This window comes from Copadichromis virginalis, linkage group LG5 (assembly GCF_057382275.1).
Source record: "Copadichromis virginalis isolate Kocher_CV1m ecotype Utaka linkage group LG5, C_Virginalis_male_GT1.1, whole genome shotgun sequence".
NCBI lineage: Eukaryota > Metazoa > Chordata > Actinopteri > Cichliformes > Cichlidae > Copadichromis > Copadichromis virginalis.
The window spans coordinates 14,249,871-14,267,911 of record NC_140622.1 but is presented as its reverse complement, the minus strand read 5'-3'; the positions used below and the strand labels follow the sequence as shown (position 1 = coordinate 14,267,911).

At 40.0% G+C, this 18,041-nt stretch overlaps 1 protein-coding gene across 1 annotated transcript in view; it reads left to right on the top strand.

Annotated features, from left to right (window-relative positions):
* Nucleotides 1-491: 491 nt before the first annotated feature.
* The window catches only part of synpra (synaptoporin a), a 30,157-nt gene continuing 12,607 nt past the window's right edge, over nucleotides 492-18,041 (top strand). Inside the window, exons 1-2 of the mRNA XM_085456072.1 lie at nucleotides 492-644; nucleotides 759-824. Coding sequence (XP_085312198.1) covers nucleotides 627-644; nucleotides 759-824 — 84 coding nt within the window. The 5' untranslated portion in view covers nucleotides 492-626. The remainder of the gene's footprint in view (nucleotides 645-758; nucleotides 825-18,041) is intronic.

The window sequence follows — 18,041 nt, the reverse complement described above, 5'->3', positions numbered from 1 at the left end:
ATAATAATAATAATAATAATAATAATAATAATAATAATAATAATGTGTACCTTTTAATTATGTCAGGTTTGTCAGTTGACAATACTACTGCATACATTAACAATGCACTTTTTGGCGTTTTGTTGTTTGTCTGTATTCTTAAGTCAATTAATTTCATGAACTGTGGATGATTTGTCCCATAAAAGTTTAAAATGACTTTACCTAGAGAGCTTTTTTTTTTTTTTTTTTTTTTTTGCTACTAGCTCATTTATTTAGGAAAAATCGTCTTTCAGCTTGTTCACTGCCCTTGCTGTAATTTATTCCCATTAATGCGCGATTAATGGAAATTCATACATCGAGAGGAATTTGCAAAAATATCGATAAACTTCCAGCCAATGACAAAAACAAAGGAAACGCTCTTCTTTCCGGGGGCCAATCCCTGCTTGTCTCCATGGCAAAAGGAAAAGAAAAATCCTCGACTGTGGGTCGGTTTTTTCCGGTCGGACTCGGAATCAGAGCTCAGAGCGCCTCACTGTTATCGCCACAGACGCATCAATCGGGTCCTGGTTCTCGGTTCTCGGTTGCTCATATACTCACGCTAGTAGAAAAACAAAAACAAAAAGAGCCCAAAGTACCCTGATTTTGAAATGGACACCGCCAACCAGGTGAGTAAATTAAAGCCACAGGAATGTGTTTGACTGCTGCTCAGCTGATCAGTGTGTGTTTAATTGATGATGGAAATTGGAATCTTTTTATTCTCCCGCCTTGTCTTCGCCCAGCTCGTTTCTGCGGGGACGTTTCAAGTACTTAAATTACCTCTGGGATTTATCCGTGTTTTGGAATGGGTGAGTTGGATCCATTTTTTTTTTTGCACTACTTACATTAACCCCCTTTTGGCCATTTCAATTAGAAAAAAAACATGATTAGTTACATAATGTAGGGTTTGTGAGCTTTATCGCTAAAGCCCACATTTTTCTACACTCAGTAAACATCTGGTTGTGAAGAAATTCCTGCATCTGTAGGACGGAACTTAAACTTCACCGCATTTGTTAAGTGTTCCTGTGTGAATGCTGCTGTTTTTCATGTCTCCCACACCTTACTCGCAATCTACTCTGCTATGATGCTTTCCACTGTGACTAAAAGGCTTAAGTTTATGTGAGGATTTATAGCTCCGTGAGAACTACATGCCAAGGGAAACCACTATCTTTTCAATTATGCCTACTTGGTGCCAGCCCTGTGCATTTTGCGCTAGTCCCTGCAAAAAACCAAACAAACAAAAAATGCCCCATTTTACCCAAAGTGAGATGATATAACAGAAATCCACAATACCAATGGGGTGTCCTAGCTCTGACTGAATTAAAGCTTTACCCTTTTCTGTCTAGGCGCCGGTTGTAGCTTCTTTTATTTGTGGTACAGTGCAGTGAAGCCCAGAGCCACAAAGAAAGAAAGGAGAAAAAAAGGATTAAGTGAATTTCTTTGATGTGAGTTTGGAGAAATTACTGTAGCCATAAGGGTATTCAGCTTTTGCTCAGATAGGATATGTGCGTGCGGAAGCTTGTCTTTCTCAATTTTGCAAATGCCATCAAAAGTGCAGAGAGTCCTTGAGCAGCAGTCTTCACTCTAGAAAAAAATAAAATACAAGCTGTTTTTCTTTTGCATGCAAATAAAGTAAACTCACTTTCAAGAGACACTTAAGCTGAGATAACACAGATGTCTGTCAGTGAGGTGAGTTTTCAAGTGCATCCCTTTCGGCTGTTTGTAGTGACCTAACTGTGATATTTGGGGGCCAGAGCCAAAGCACCATCTGTATGATGAAGATAGCGCACTGTCATAGTTCCCCGTGTGGGTCTTTGTGTAACTGTTTGCGTGTGTGGGTGTCTGTGTGTGGAAGGAATCACGTGTTGTTTTGTGAGCATGACTGCACACATTTTTGTTGCATCCATACATGCTGACATATTGATCCACTGGCTACCTGGTTATGTTTGCTTAGATGTATTAACCATCTTAAATCTTTGCATTTCACACACATACACACACACATACACCCCATGACAACATTATAAAAGTGACCTTTTCTCTCCTGCACCTTTTTTTTTCTCTTTCTCTTTAGCTGAGCACGTGAGAGCTGTTTTGAGGGCAGTTTTTCCAGTGTTTCTGTTGGCCAGTGGGCTCATAAACATGCAAACAATTCAAATTATGACCTGAGTATTCTGATTTATTCTGCAGCACCTACAGTTCACCACCAGGTCTTATTCCCATAGTAAGTTTTTCATCGTACTGCAGGGAGTCCTTATAAATGTGTAAAGATCTTGCCACCCTTTTCCAACTACTCAGAGAAAGTCTTAATATAAAAAAAGCCACCACATCATGGTAACCAAAAAATATAAGTATTGTTTAATTAAGTGTATTTATTCTCATATTTTTAAAGAAAATAGTGACTGTATTTGCAAAATATGTAAACTAGTATATGCAACTAGTAGCGATTTATCCGAGGTCCCAGTTGGATGTAAGAAGTGAGAAGCCTGCAGGGACTGTTTCCCACTGTCGCCCACCAAGTGACTTCCAGCTGAGACATGATGCTGCTCAGCATCACTGGATTATACAGGTATAAACAATGGGATGAGTATTATCACATGGAAATAAATAAATAGTGCATTGTGGATGCCTTTCAACCTCTTAGTGTGCTGATATCACACTATATTATTTTAGCTGACCAGCACATTGTTGTTATGGTGTTGCTACTTGGTCATGCTTGGCATTTGTAACAGCAACTGCTAAGGCAGCTGTGCAGTGGAAATGAAGCCATTTATATGTTTGCGCAGACAAATGCACATCCTTAACGTGTTTGTTCAATATTTCCATGTCTTTGCAAATCACTGTAATGCTCACCAGGCATAGAATTTGAGCAGTTAACCAAGATTTTTTTGTGTGTGTACAACTGTAACCAAAGTACTTAAAGTCTTACTTTCAACAACTGCAATGTTAAGGTCATGTAAAGGCAGTGTCTATGGCCACAGTACTGTGGGTGTGTTTGGGGTTGAGTGACTGAAAGCATTTGCTAAGGTTAGGGACGTAGTAACACTGAAGCTCGCTTTAAGTGCAGGTCTGAGATGGGAAGTAAATTCTGGTTTTCCACATATGATAATGCACCCCGTTAGATGCAGTATTGTCCAGTAAGCATGAAATTCCTGGATGCTGAGCTGTTTTTGCCCTTAGGTTGAAGCATGGAAGCATCTGCAAAACCACAAGAATATTGGCAACCGCAGTACTTTTCTGTGTTTGATAATCATGCGTCATCATCTAAAAGCTTCTTTTAAATTTCTTCCCACACTATTTATGATACCAGCAGAAACATGTGCGTCACTTTGATTTGTTTACACACCCCAAGGCACTGAAGCCATTCTGCTGGGCAGAAATTGACATTTACTTAGTGAATGATAAACCTTTGACAAATAGAGGGTTGTATAAAGGATAAGTTAACCTTAGTTGCAGGATACTCGTAGGTTTACCATATTATTAGTCTGTGCTGGATCTGCACAAGATTAAGCATTTATAATCAGTCATGGCTTCAGGATGGTTTTACCACTCTGTGTGCGTCTGTGCATGCAGGCTCTTGGCCCGTTTGGCACACTGTCAGGGGCTGGCATATTCTGCTCCAAACAGCTGTAAGGTCCCCTCCTCTCCACCGTGGACCAACTCATGCAGAAGCTGTCCTTTGAGATGTGCTCAAACTCTTCACTGTGTGCGTCTTCATGCTTATGTGTATGCATTTGGTGGAGAGACGAGAGGATGCCAAGAGAGAGCAAAATTGTACAGTTGCTTGAGCACATGATGTAAATGGTAAATGTGTGTTTTGCAACGCACTGAAGCGTCGATGGGTTGTTGTGCCACTGAACACAGAGCAGTTTTACCAGTATTCTGTTAACTCATTGGTTTCCTTTACTGTAGAAAAAACTAAACTCATGCTGATGAGTAGCCTGCAGCATGATTCTAAATTATTAAGAAGGATTGTCCTCTCATCCAAAAACATTGACTGACCCACTGTTCTATGATGCCATCATTAGTACCTTACAGTAGGCAGTTTAGTTTGCCTTGAGTGGTCAGTGCACATGTGTGTGTGTGTGTGTGTGTGTGTGTGTGTGTGTGCGCGCACGCAGGAAGAGAACAATTCAATTCAATTCACTTTTATTTATATAGCGCCAAATCACAACAACAGTCGCCTCAAGGCACTTTGGATCTCATTTTTATGTTACAGTTGGCTCAACACTCCACCACTTTCAAGTACTTTATTCACAATAAGGTCATTTTCTTCTTTAAAAAAATCATTTTTAATATACAACACAATTTTTGACGAGAAAATTTCATTTACAGCTAAATTTGAGCTTTTGAATTCCAGCTTCTCTCATGACCAGAACAAGCACGATGTCAAAGAGAGGAAGTGAAAAGTATACAACAGAGTACCTTCAAAATAAAACAGTAAAAGCTAAAACCTACACTGAAAAAACTGGATGACACAAAAAGAGGATGTTACGGTTGGAAGGAGGACTCAAGCGCAGGACTCCGGTACTGATGCTTACAAGAAGAGTTTATTTACAAGTCACCAGGTGTATATACAAGAATGTGCAGGGGGGTGTTATATACAGCTGAGTGGGGGAAGAAGGGGTCTCCAGGGAAGTCCAAGGGAAAGCATACGTTCTTCAGAATATCCACTCACACGATCACAGGTTCACACTCCAACACTGCCACACGGGAAACACACGGGGAAAAATCCAAGAGGTTCTGTAGACAGGGAGACAGGGTTAAGGACGATGCACAGAGGAAAACACTCTTCACTAAACTTGCTGTAGCTTTGACTTTACTAACGCGTGGTAGACAACGATCCAGCGACGAACAGCAGTCACCTCCTGGCTTAAATGCTGCTCCCCTTAATGAGACACCTGGGTCTCATCTCCAATGGCGTGTCCAGCGGGGTGGCCTGGGGGGGCACAGGCCACCCCCCAAACCAGACTGGCCACCCCAGGTGCCACCCCAAAGGCAAAACAATAAAATTCAATCAAATATCAAATGTCCGATTATGTTTTCACGGTGACGCTCAGATATCCGAGTGTAAGTGAATGCAGCATCGCTTCTGCGCTATGCGCATCACGTTAGCAAAGGTAGGAGAGCCAAGCGTGAAAGATGGCACTGCAGGAAACAATTTTTCGGTGAAAGAAAATGAGGACAGAATAAATGTCCCGGTAAGTAATATCAAGTTTGTTGAGTTTAGTAAACTTCGGTGAAATTAGAATACCAAGGAAAAAAATAACACTTAAAGAATTATTGCAGCTGTGGAATATTTCAGACAGTATGCTACTGAGGGCAGCTAACATAAGAGTTATGCGTTATAAGATATAATCTAAGTCGTAACATTGCTGTATGGAGCTGCAGATTTGGTTGCAGGTTAACATAGCTGGACTGGCCATCGGGCATACCGGGCATATCCCCAGTGACTTATTTTTTTTGTAATGGCATGAACAATGAGAGGTGGTGGATTGGCCAGATGCAGGTCGATGTGTAGAAATAACTCCGTTGTTTGGTGGTGACTATGACGGGGCTTCCACAGAGGCAACAGGTGGATGAGGGAAGGGGAGGCAGGAGGAGAGACCCGAAGCAGCCACCAGTCCGAGTGTCAGGTGAACTGAACTTCAGGTAAGAAGTTATGACCTGCAGTCTATCTGGGTCAGATATAAACCAAGTTTAGGTGGAGTTTATTTTCATGTTGCTGACTTTTTACTGTCAGTTGCAATAACTCATACTGCGTTCTAGCCAGTTTGACGGAGTTTTTATACAGCTGGGTGGGTGCTATGATGTTACTGATAGTGAACTTTATTTTATTCATAAGGTTAGTAGAGTTGCCAACGGCTCCTTAAAAAAATGGAATGGTCCCTCATTCAGAGAAAATATTACACGTTTCGTATTGAGCTGAGAAGAGACGCAGTTTGTCCCAGACTTTAGCTAGAATGGAAAAAAGACACAAAGCTGGATTTATTCTGTCTTTATGCTGCACAGCTGCCTCTTCTCTCATTCTCTCCCCCTCCCTCTCCTGTTGCTACTTCAATCATGAAACTGATCAATGATCAGCTGATCGGCTTTTCTCTCTTGTTTATCGCCCACTTTGCGCCAGAAAGAGGAAACCAGCAGATGTTGCGCTAAACAACAGCAGCATGTTTAAGCTTGATCGGCTGTTGTTAGAATGTATTTAATATTAATTTCTAGTATCAGCTGATGTTTGCTGGAGCCACAGCTGTAAAGCTGCTGGTCATGATGTCTGTTTAGATATGTGGTGAGAGGGAAACATGAAGATGAAACCAGGAGATGTCCTTACTGAACCATCAGAGCTGAACAGGTGATGGAGAAACAGGTTTACCTTTTAGGTGACATGAATGAGTTGAAGGGAAGTTATGAACTGTTTCTGAGAGACAAATAACACCAGGATCCTTTTTTATGTAGCAGACAGCTGGTAACTGTGCAGGGGCGGGTCTAGCAAAGTTTTGCCAGGGGGCAGGTAGGGCATTAACAGGGAAAGGTGGGCACAAAGAAATACTTTTCTTTCTTATTCTCATTTAAAATACCTAGTTTTTATTAAATAATTATCTAAATCTTACAACCAAAGTTTTTATCTGACGTAAAATGTATAGAAATCATACATATACCAACAAGACTGTACATCACTGTCACAACAGGGTTTGTTTTCAGTCAAAGTCTTTATGGCTTTACTACCTGGTGGGTCGGTCTGTAGTAAAAATGCCCAATTTTTTTGTCCCAGTCCAGCCCTGCAGGTTAATACTGGCAGTGTCACCATGCCAGCTGACTGTATTTTATCATCAGCCAGTGTTGTTCTTTATCAATATTACCAAAGTTTACAATAAGGCAGCATAGAAAGTATTTACTTGCTTTCAGGTTTCATTCAAATGTTAGTCTTTTCAGTTGTTTCCCCACTTTTTTCCTGTTTCAAAATCAAACACCAGTTTGTGAGAAGATTATCTTCTTTTTTTAACAGGCAGATAAAGTTTTACATTGGAACTGGCTAATTTGTCAATTGTTTGTTACAAATGTTCGTATTTTAATTTTCAAAAATGTTTTTGCCCAAAACATATGTGCACTATATGTCAGTAAAAATGCTATGCAAATATTGCTGACCTTGACTGCTGAGTAAACACTGACAAAGCACTGATTGTATCTCTTGTACTTTATCAACGCAGTATCTAAAAACTTTGCACCGTAGTGGTTAAAATCTCATTCTAATAAGAGTTAAAAGTGCATTTGGTTATTAGGTTTATAGGATTATTGAATTATGGTTAAGGGTTGGTAGAATTTTTTTTTAAAACATTATCTGCCAATTAAATCTGCCACCCTTCTCCAAATCTGTGCCCCTACCTGGCCCCCCCAACAAAAATTTTCTAGACACGCCACTGCTCATCTCCCGAGGGCGTGGGCCAAGGGCATGAACCCACAGTGAGTTTCGCCCCGGCGAGAGAGAAGAGGAAGAGAAACAGAGAGGGCTGATCAGCGTGCAGCTGATCCGCCTGGCCGTGACAGAGGAACTTAAAAAAAGGAAACAAGAAGAGAAAAATAAGAAATAGGTGCATGTCGAATCAGTGTTTGTTAAAAAATAAAATACAGCACATAAAATTCTTGAAAAAAGTGGGCATGATTTTCAAGCTTAATTAACTAAAAGTCATTATCTTACTTATGTAATTTAATAGTAATAACCACTGATAATTAAGGCACATATACATCACATTGGGTCAAAACTGTTGATTCCTTTGTCAGAGCTGGAGATGAATTTAATTACTTGCATATTTCCGAGTATCTTTATGTAAAATAATAATAATAATAATACAGCATAGAGGAAGACTGACAAATAACAGGTTGCTTAAGGTAAACATACTGTAAGTGATAATTAGTACATATTTGTACAGCAAGTATATAGAAGTTTAGAGCAGTAACAGAAATACATCCATTACATTGCACTTCACTGAAGTGTTTGGGTAAATACAACACGTTGCATCCACCTGGTCCACTGTAGCCCTGTAGCATTAGTGTTGGGATCACCAGGCAGTGCAATCATATTTTGGGGGTCAACAGTACCACCCTAATTTATCCTTTGGACCAACTCAGTATCACAGTAAAGTGTGTAATAGACAGGTCCACTTTGTCCATTTAACACTTCATTCACTCCATTTTAGCCACCCAGCTTAATCATTTTTGCAGATTAAGGACCCTGGAATATACTACTTACCTTTCTGCTCACTACCGAGTTCTCACCTTTAAATATATTATCTCCCCCTGCTGGGAAAGCAACTTCAGCATGTATGTCCATTTCACACTTTGCCTCATTAAAACGTGAAATGGACACTGTTAAATCAAATTGTTGAATGTTGTCATTGTGTTTCTTAAATTTGTAAAGTCTTAGTTCAAACAGTAGGATCAAAGCCATTCCTTTGATCCTGACCACCTCTCCAGCCAATTTGGTGCTGGGGGAGGCTGACATGGGTTTTATTGTAGATACACTCTATCTGAAAGATCTGTTTCTTGTGTTGTAAGCGTCCTGCTTTTATGATCCTTGTACTGAGCAGGAGGTCACACAAACGCACCCCCATAACACACACACACGCGCACGCACGCACGCACGCACGCACACACACACACACATAGTGCCTTGCCTTTTGTAACCACTGGGGTTTTTTACAGTGTTCTGTTGTATTGTGTAAACTGTAACTGTCATGGGAATAAATTGCTGCGAGGAGAGCTGCTCGTTGAAGGATTTGGGCTAGAGACAGGTCATGAGCATTATTCTCCACCGCCTGGTTCTGACCAAAGCTTCCCTCGTTAGCGAGTAAAATACCGGTTGAAGATGTTCTGTCTTGGTTTCGTTCTTCATGACGAAAAAGTCTCTAAACTAGCGGGGCCTGTGGAAACACAGACCCAACAGACACACATGCAGAAATGGTGGCACGGCATGTTTGTTACATGTTTTGTAATGAAATTGTGTTGTTTGGACACACCCTGTACAACAGAAACCATGACAACATGTAAATAAAGTAGTAGTACTAAAAGGAGGGAGGTATTCTACAGCAGATGGATTATAGATAAACGGTACAATATTTATCTGAAACCAGCCAACATAAATTTAATTGTTGAACTGTCAAAAAGCTGAATTTGGCTATAAGAGACAATGCTGACTTGAGTGCAGTGTAGCAAAGGATAACATACCACAGTCTGGGGGTTTGATTGTTCATATTAACATTTAATACCAAAAACCAAGAAAAAGCAAGTTTTGGTGTTTGTTTAATTGTTAATGCCAGTGCTTGGTTTGTTTCAGCACTGCAGCTGAAAAGCCAAAACCAGCAAGGTGGAAATAGAGGTTATTACATATAATTACTTTTTAAATGGAAATCTGCTAATTTACAGGCCAAATTTACCAGCGATATAATTGGTTCCCAGAGTCTGAGCTGTCATGTATATACAGTGTGCTGGCCATTGTAAGAATTCTCATCTTCAGATGATGCCAACTGAACACTTGAGATTAGCTAGGATTTATGTTGTAATGCAAATCCCCATATGAGTAAAACGCATGTGACTAAACAGAGTTGGGACAAAATTAGATGCATCACACATTTCAGTATCTCTCTTTTTCTCTAATCGTTCATTCTTTGTTGACCTGTCACATCAGTAATATGTCACAAGGAAGGCCTTGACAGACAGTTGTACAATCCTTAGGACAAACATTTTTGCAGGGTCATAAGTTCTCTCACACACCGTGTCTGTAATTTCAGAGAGCATTACAGCAACTCAAAGAATGTCCTGGAGACTCAACGTTTTCACATTACAATCAAATAATTTACATTGTAAGGATTTGAGAGTATGTCTCCACAAAGTAACATTGTAAAAGCACCCCCCCCCCCCCCCCCCCACACACACACACACACACACATACATACCTCAAAGGAAAATATATGAATGTGAGATGGAGTGAGATTGGTGACAGCTGCTGACAGTTATCACTAGAGATTTGCCAGGTCAAAGATCTGTTTTTCAGCACTAAAAAACTCAGTTGCTTTTGACAAGGGGACACAAGGCTACGAGAAAAAATGTGTCCACTTGGATTATGATGTATAATATAGTAGTAAGAAATGTATGCATGGAAAACTCAGTGGTTCCACACAGATAATTGTATAAGCTGATGACCAACATTAGCCCATAACAGCCACAGTGCGGTTAAATGTGAAAGTTTGTAGGCCAGATTTTGCCTGAGGACTTAAAGGTGAGACGGGACTGACATTTTCACTGGAGTAGAGAGTGACTGATAACAAGCTGGACTGCTCTTTTGTTGGGTCTGTGTACTCTCTGGAGAAGTGAAATGAGTGAAAATTTCTTAACTTTTATGTGTGTTGATATGTTGACATAAGATTGGCACCATTAGCATTAAGTAGTTATGCAAAATTAGGGGTTTTTTTTAAGTTTTTTTTTTCTCTTTTATTTATGTTGGTCAGTGAAGCTATACCCGAGCACCTGATTTCAATTAGGAGAGATCATTTGAAAGAACTGAACATGCTTTAGTTATGTACAGGCCCCCAGTGGTGATGGGGATTAAAGCAGGACCCCATCAGGGTATCTATAGAAAATGTTTTGTTTTGCTTTTACTTTGGGAAATAAAACTATAAATCTCATCTTTAGTTTTGAAACATCTTCTGTCAAATTCAATATTAAACAGATTTCATAGGGAAAAGGTTTAACCTGAATATTTCATGTGCCGATACATCCACATAGAACAAAACAAGAATAAGAAAAAAAACGTTACAACGTATGATTATATCTGAAAGACACTGTAATTATGAAGTGATCTTAATTAAAGCTCATTGGGTTGTAAGATTTGGGGAGCTTTTAGATATGATGTGGCCTTTTCTAACCCATCAGGTCGGAGCTGGACCGCTGTACTCTTTAACCCTGTGAAGGTGGTCTGCCATCTGTGACTCAGACAGGAAAAGGTTAACCTGTCGTCTCCTGTAGCCAGACATGCCTGTTCAAATATGACTTCACACACACACACACACACACACACACACACACACACACACACACACACACACACACACACACACACACAGTGCATGTAAGATCACAGGTACTGAGACAGTATGTATACGAATACAAATGTCACAAAGCCACTTTGTATTATAAAGACTAACTTCTGCCTCTCTGGGATGCTCTGTTTTTCCTTCCCTTGTAATTAGTGACCTCATGACAATAAACAAAGTAGTTGTGTACAACCAAGTTTTTTTTTCAGCATTGCTTGTCTTTTTAATGCTGTTGCCAGAAGCCAAAATTAGCATATAATTGAAAAAAGATAGTATGACATTTCGCAGTTTTTGATTTGTTGTCTAATTTTTAACGTGACATATTAATTTAAGACTTCCGATCCACTGCTTTAATTAACATTTTACGTAGAGTACCAGTGTTCTTTTAAACAGTGCAGTATGCCAAACCATAAACTACTGAACTATGCCTAATTCTTCCTCTGTTCTCCTGATACCTGACCCACCATCGTTTTTAGCACTGATCTTCACCTGTAACCTACATTTGTAGGTTGTTATAATGTCCAGCTGAATCTTATGGCCACCTTCATAATCTATCCTTTGACCATGTTCGACCTGAAGACCACTGCCACAGGCACTTATGAGGTGCTGTTTGTTTCATAAATCTAGGCTGAAATTGAGCTTGCGTTTTTAGAGACTCACCAAGTTTATCAGCAGGCTTATATTAGCTGTTTTCCAATATGTTATTATTTGCATTTATAAAAACTGATAACTGAAAATCCAAAAGGACAAGAGAAACACCCTGTTATAAGTGATGACTGCCTGATATCTGAGAATATTGGATTTTTTAAAATCACCAATCATCAATATCTTTAAAAAAAATCTTATATGGGTCTAACTCTGCATGTTACTCTGTTTGTTGTTGGGTATAGTGTTGTCCTAACCCCTCAGAGGGGAATAACGTTAACAAAGAAGCTGCCATTACAGTTGTTAGGAGCTAACTACATGTGTTAAGGCTGGACAATATGACTTCAAATCCAAATCCTGATTAATTAAACTACATTTTTATACGCCCACATACACATATAAATATATGTTCTTCTTGCCCTAATAGGTCACAAGGTTTGCACTGATTGATTGTCTGACCCTTATTTCCCCCAACAGGCTTTTCTCTGTGCCATGAAGTATGGCCATTGAAAACATCTCTGCCTTGTAGTGTAATTGGATACTTTGAAGAAGTCAGTTTCATAAGGTTGTAATCCCTGGTCCTACTCACTTTAATCATATAGGGCTACCATAATATTTGAAGACAGAATCAAACTGTGGGTTTATGATACATTTTCATTGGGCAACCCCGTTTTCAAAGGGACAGTAAGTGTCGCCCTAGGATACGGCACCAGGTACCAGTTGATCACCTGACTGAGTAGCCATGGAGAGACACGAAGAACACCACGAAGAGACATTGTTAAAAAAAAAAAAAAGAAATTTTCTTGTGGTCAGTCAAGCTTACAGAGCCGGAGAGGAGAGAGATAAAAAGAAAGATGAATCTGGGTGGATCTGTGGTTGGCACAAAGCACTCCCTGTGCAGGAGGGGGATCGGCCACTGCTAAATGAGCTACTGATTTTGTTCTATGGTGCTGCTATTGAAGATCAGACAGTGATTCACTGAGGGCTTGCAGTCTTTGCTTCTTAGTGTGACCTGATCCTTAGTAAGTGAAGAAGGTGGGTCTTTTTTGTAATGCAGTTGTGAAAATCACAATAAATGAAGTATAATCACGTGTGTTTCTGTTGGTAGAAAAAAGCATGTATGTATGTAATGTGATAGAAAACATTCAGCTCTGCTCTGCAGCATTTATAGTGCTCAAGTCACACATCAGTGCCATCAACCGAAAAGTCTTATTAGAGAGAGAGAGTCTTTGTTGCAAATTAAAAACAAATAAATCAGAAAAATTAGATTTATGTTACCTTTTTGCACTGAAATGTCATTTTGAGTGATAGCCATCATCAAGTGTTGCGTAAAAGTTCACATATGTGTCTGTCTGCTTCCTCAAATGTGCTTCTATTTTTGTTACATCTTTGTAATTTTGTTTTGTACTTAACTAGCTGCCATAAAATTGCTCATGTTTGCACACTGGCAAACTGCAGTACTGAGAGCAAGTGAAAGTATGTGTGTTTGTGTTGGTGTGTGCGTAGATGCTAACCAATGCTTCTGCCTGACTGGAGAGAGTGAGATATTTTTACTCTGTGTTAACATAGATACACATTGCATGCTCACATCTAGACCCATCTAGGCAAACACTCTGACACACATGGCATGGAGCGATTATGCTAATTTGGAGTCACATGTGGAACCATGCACATGCAGACATGGAGTTCTAAATAACTGGAAATACTGTATAAATACACAGAAAATAGAAAACAGATGAGAAAGTCAGACCTGTGGATAGATTTGGAGACTTCCTGATTGTCTGGGACATTCTGGAACAGGTTACACGATGTAATTGGTGTTTCAGCTCTCAGATCCAAAACATTTTTGCTGCCATCTCTTCAAATGGTCTTTGATCCAGTACATTTTTCCAACTATATTTAAAGGAAAAACCATTAGCTACATTAGCTGAACTAGCTTTTGTACTAGCTAGCTGAACGATAGCTGAACTAGCTAACGCCACTGGGAATAACTTTCAAGGAAACTTGTCACATAAGCAATTGGCTATTCATTTGCACATGCTGTTTTGTTTACATGGATGAGGCTAACTTTGGTTTGACTCAAAGATAAGCAAATGATATTATTAGTGAGAAGTATAACTTTCATTTGAAAGTGTTATATTTGTCCCAGATACATTTCTATGATTGAAATATAAAATATAATACTGAAATCTCTTAGGCAAACTTTCTTCTTATTTCTTAAAGTAGTCTTCAGGGATAGTTCTGCAGGCTTCTCGAAGGACATTCAAAGCTCTTCTTTGGATGTTGACTGCCTTTGTTTGGTGCTCTGTCAACATGATCTAACACTTCAATAATGTTGAGGTCTGGGCTCTGGGGACGCTTATCCATGATGGAAACTGTTCCATTTCATTTCAAATCACATGCTTTCCATAAGGTGTATCGTGTTGGATTAAAATTGGACTTCCGTGTTCATAATTCCATCAATTTTAATAAGATTTCCAACACCACTGGCTGAAATGCAGCCTCCACTGTGTTTCACAGATGGCTGTAGACACTCACTGTTGTATCTTTCTCCTGGCATTCTCTGCACATAGTTACAATGATTTGAACCAAAAAAAATTCCGTTTCCTTTTCTTTTCGACAGCCACCCTACAACTAAGACTACTTCTGTAAATGGAGGGCCAGATGCATTTTTCAGGTTCTGTCAGGTCTTTGGTGGACTATTTCTTTTTTCTTAAGGACATGGCTTCCAGCACTGGACTAAAAATAAGTGGAAAAAGCCCCCAAAGAAAGATTTTGAAAGTTCTTATGATATCTTAGAGGAGCAGCGCTCCCCAACCTCCCAACCCACCAACCCACTGGTCCGTAAATCATTTGGTACCGGGCCACGAGAGTTGAGGCTCATGTGTGAAATTTATGGTTTTCAGGGTTTTTATCATTTTTATCGTTAACTCAGTTTCCCTGGGCCTTTTCCCGTTATGAATAAATCTTCTTTTTTTGGTACTGGTTTTATTTTGTTGTATTTATCTGCGACATCTTAAAGGCCTGAAAATATTGTCGGACATAAACCGGTCCCTGTCGCAAGAAAGGTTGGGGACCGCTGTCTTAGAGAATTACTGTTCAAGACTACTTTAAAAATAAAGTCTGGCTGCTTGAAAGCAAAATTTCAAGAAATGAGTGGTGGCTTAAGACGTTTTTACTGTACTCTTAGGACGTATCAAACTGTCCCGACTTTGAACCCAAACTCCACTGTATTTTATTTCATCATTTCGTTTTTCCTCCTCCTGAGGCAGCCACTTTACACTGCACCGACTCCTATTGACTTGAATGGAGCAGGTGGATTGTGTATGACTGTATGTGTTGCATCTGTGCCGAGGTTTGTGAAAATGTCAAGTGCAGCTCATCAGCGAACTCATGTTTCAGCTCATTTTTCCGATCCTCACCTCCCCCACTCAGTGTCACTTCCTCTGCCGCTCTTATCAGGTCCTTGTGTTGAAGCAGCTCCTCCATTTTCTCACGTGATTCTCCTCATTTTTTTCATTTGCATCCACAGATACCATTCTTTAAAATATTATCCACCCCTGATTTCGTTGCATGTTTGGTTCATCTTTTTGCTGCTCCCTAGTTATTTTCCTGTTTTTCACAACGGAGAGTGTGTCTACTGGACAGTGGGTCGAATTGCTGGTGGTCAAGCCTGAAGCCAGTGTATCAGTTTCATAATCCTCAGCCAGCCTACGCTCCTTCACAGTGCTTGCTCACATCTCCATTTAAGCCCCCAACACTGCTCGAGCTACACTCTCAGACAAAACCATTGCACTCTTATCCACTACCGCTCGTTTAAAACTGTAGATAATATCACAGTTGCTTTTTCTTAATTCTTATTTGAAGTGCAAATATGTCTTAACACTGGTTTGAATGCAAATTAAAATATTCACATTAGTGCTTTTCAGTACCTTTTTGGGTAGAGGAGATGGCGGCAAACACGGAGATGTTTAAAGGCTTTGTTTGCATTGCAGGCGGGTTTCATTCCGGCGCCCTGGCTTTTCTCTCTTCTTCTCTTTGTATCCGTCTCTCCCTTTTTGCTTTCCCTCTCTCCCCTCCTCTCTCATTCCCCTTCTCTCTATCTCTTGTTCCCTGAGGAGCCCAGCTGGGAGAGGCAGATAAACACATGGGAGCGCGAGGCTTAGCATCCACCCTACTTCCACAATGCCACGCTCTCCTGTTCAAAGGCCCCAGCCAGAAATGAGAGGGGCTAAACCCGAGCTGAAAATCACAAGCAGGGGAGGCAGCTGTAGGAGTACGTATATACACAAGCAGAAAGACAGGCAGAGAGTGATGTTTATCTGGGGCTGTCTTTGATAATTACGATGGAGCATTTACTCTGTCTCTCCCCTGGTCACTTGTTTTTTCTACTGTTTGTTTACCCAGAAATGCACATACGCTACTCAGCAAGTACAATATCTGTCAACACTTTGAGGTGCATATGATTAAGCAGCACATGTACATTAGTTAAACGTGTGTTTGTTTGTTTGGTTGGTTTTTTTTTGGGGGGGGGGGGGCATGTTTGTTTATAGGCCGGCAAATTTCAGAACAGAACAAAGCTAAAGACAGTGATGCACTAACAAACACTTCAGTGGAGGGATTTCCAAGAGAGGTTGCAGCTGTGCACCATGACAGCTAGGTAAGCAGCAGTCAGCCATCACCTGAGGCCTGAGGCTGCAAGTGGAAATTGGAGTCCCCTGTTTATCATCTGGCTGTAATCTCGGTTCACCTGAACCTGCCAAACCAAGCTGGGTCCTTTGTGACCCTGATTAGCTTGGCAAAGCAGCATCTAGTATTGTGCATTTATGCCCCTGTGAGCTCACTGTTGCCACTTAGCCTTAAAGATCAGATTATACAACTAGGGAAACTTGGAGAATAACTTCACTTTTCTGCAATTTCATTGAATCTATTGATGGTTTTCATCAGGGATGTCAGCATACTAGAAATGTAGTAAATACCAATACCATTAAAATAACGGAATTCTCGACATCAAATTTGCTACCAGAAAAAGATGATCCAGTATACTTGTTATTCGTAAACATGTTAACGTCTGTTGACAGGTATAAAGGTATAACATTAGATACATTATGTTGGTGTACATTTATATCAATACATTTATATAAATGATAGTAGAAAGCTTTCTACAGTCAGTGGTTTATTTAATGTTAGCTATTGCAAATGGAATATCATTCACACCACCATGGCAATGGCCGCTTTTTTAAACAAATGATAATGTGTTTTTCAGGATAACATAACAGGGATAACACTTTGGATATTGAACTGAAAACTCAGTCAGTCAGTCACTCAGTCATTGAACAGACCTGGATGCCGCTCTTTTGTATTTCCTCGCTTGCTCTGAAAAGCACAATTTGCATATTGCCTTCTGCAAGTCAGCTATCACTTGACTCTTTTGCCTTAAACAAGCATGTCCGACACAGGGATAACAACAAAACAGACAATCCACCAAAGGCTGCAGTGAAGAGAAGACTTTTATACACATCAGAGGGTTGGACACAGGAGCATAACCAGACACAGATGTAAACAAGGACAATCAGCCGGGGGCAGAAGTAAAGGTAAATACAAGACGCTAAAGATACCTGATTACAAAAATGAGAACTAGCTCGACAGAGGGAAACACTTTTTTAGAATTATGAACAGTAATGGGAAGGAAAAGGGACAAGAATTAAATTCAAGTACCAAACGATAAAACTAACGAGAACTCAATTACAACATATACATAAAGAATAAAACACAGGTTGTGAATAACAATAGAAACAGAAAAACACCAGAAATGACAAACCACTTGGCAGCAGTTGTGGAGGAACTGCAGCCTTGGTAAGATACACTCCCTACAGTACATACGGTGCTACCAACACTGTAACTGTTGCATTTCAGAGTTATGATATCAAAAGGTATCATAACGACTGGTTCTGGTTCTAGTTTACGTTGCTGCCACTGTCAGCTGTAATGTTTCTGGACTGGAGTGTGTTAGGGACCTTTTGTAAGAAACTGCCCATTAATGAGTTCCCTCCTATACTACGTGCATTAAAGGGCTTATTCCTATTTATTTTCAAACAACCAAAATATAATAATAAAATGATACAGTAACCCAGTGTTTGATATAACAACTGCTAAATAGACAACAATGCGACCAGTGGTTTGTAGGGCTATTCACCCAATATCACGCTAGCTATGTGCCACGTGTGGACAGCGGAGCATTGTCGGTGTAGCTCTTCTCTCACACTGTGTGATCTTTAACTTCCCCATATCCATATT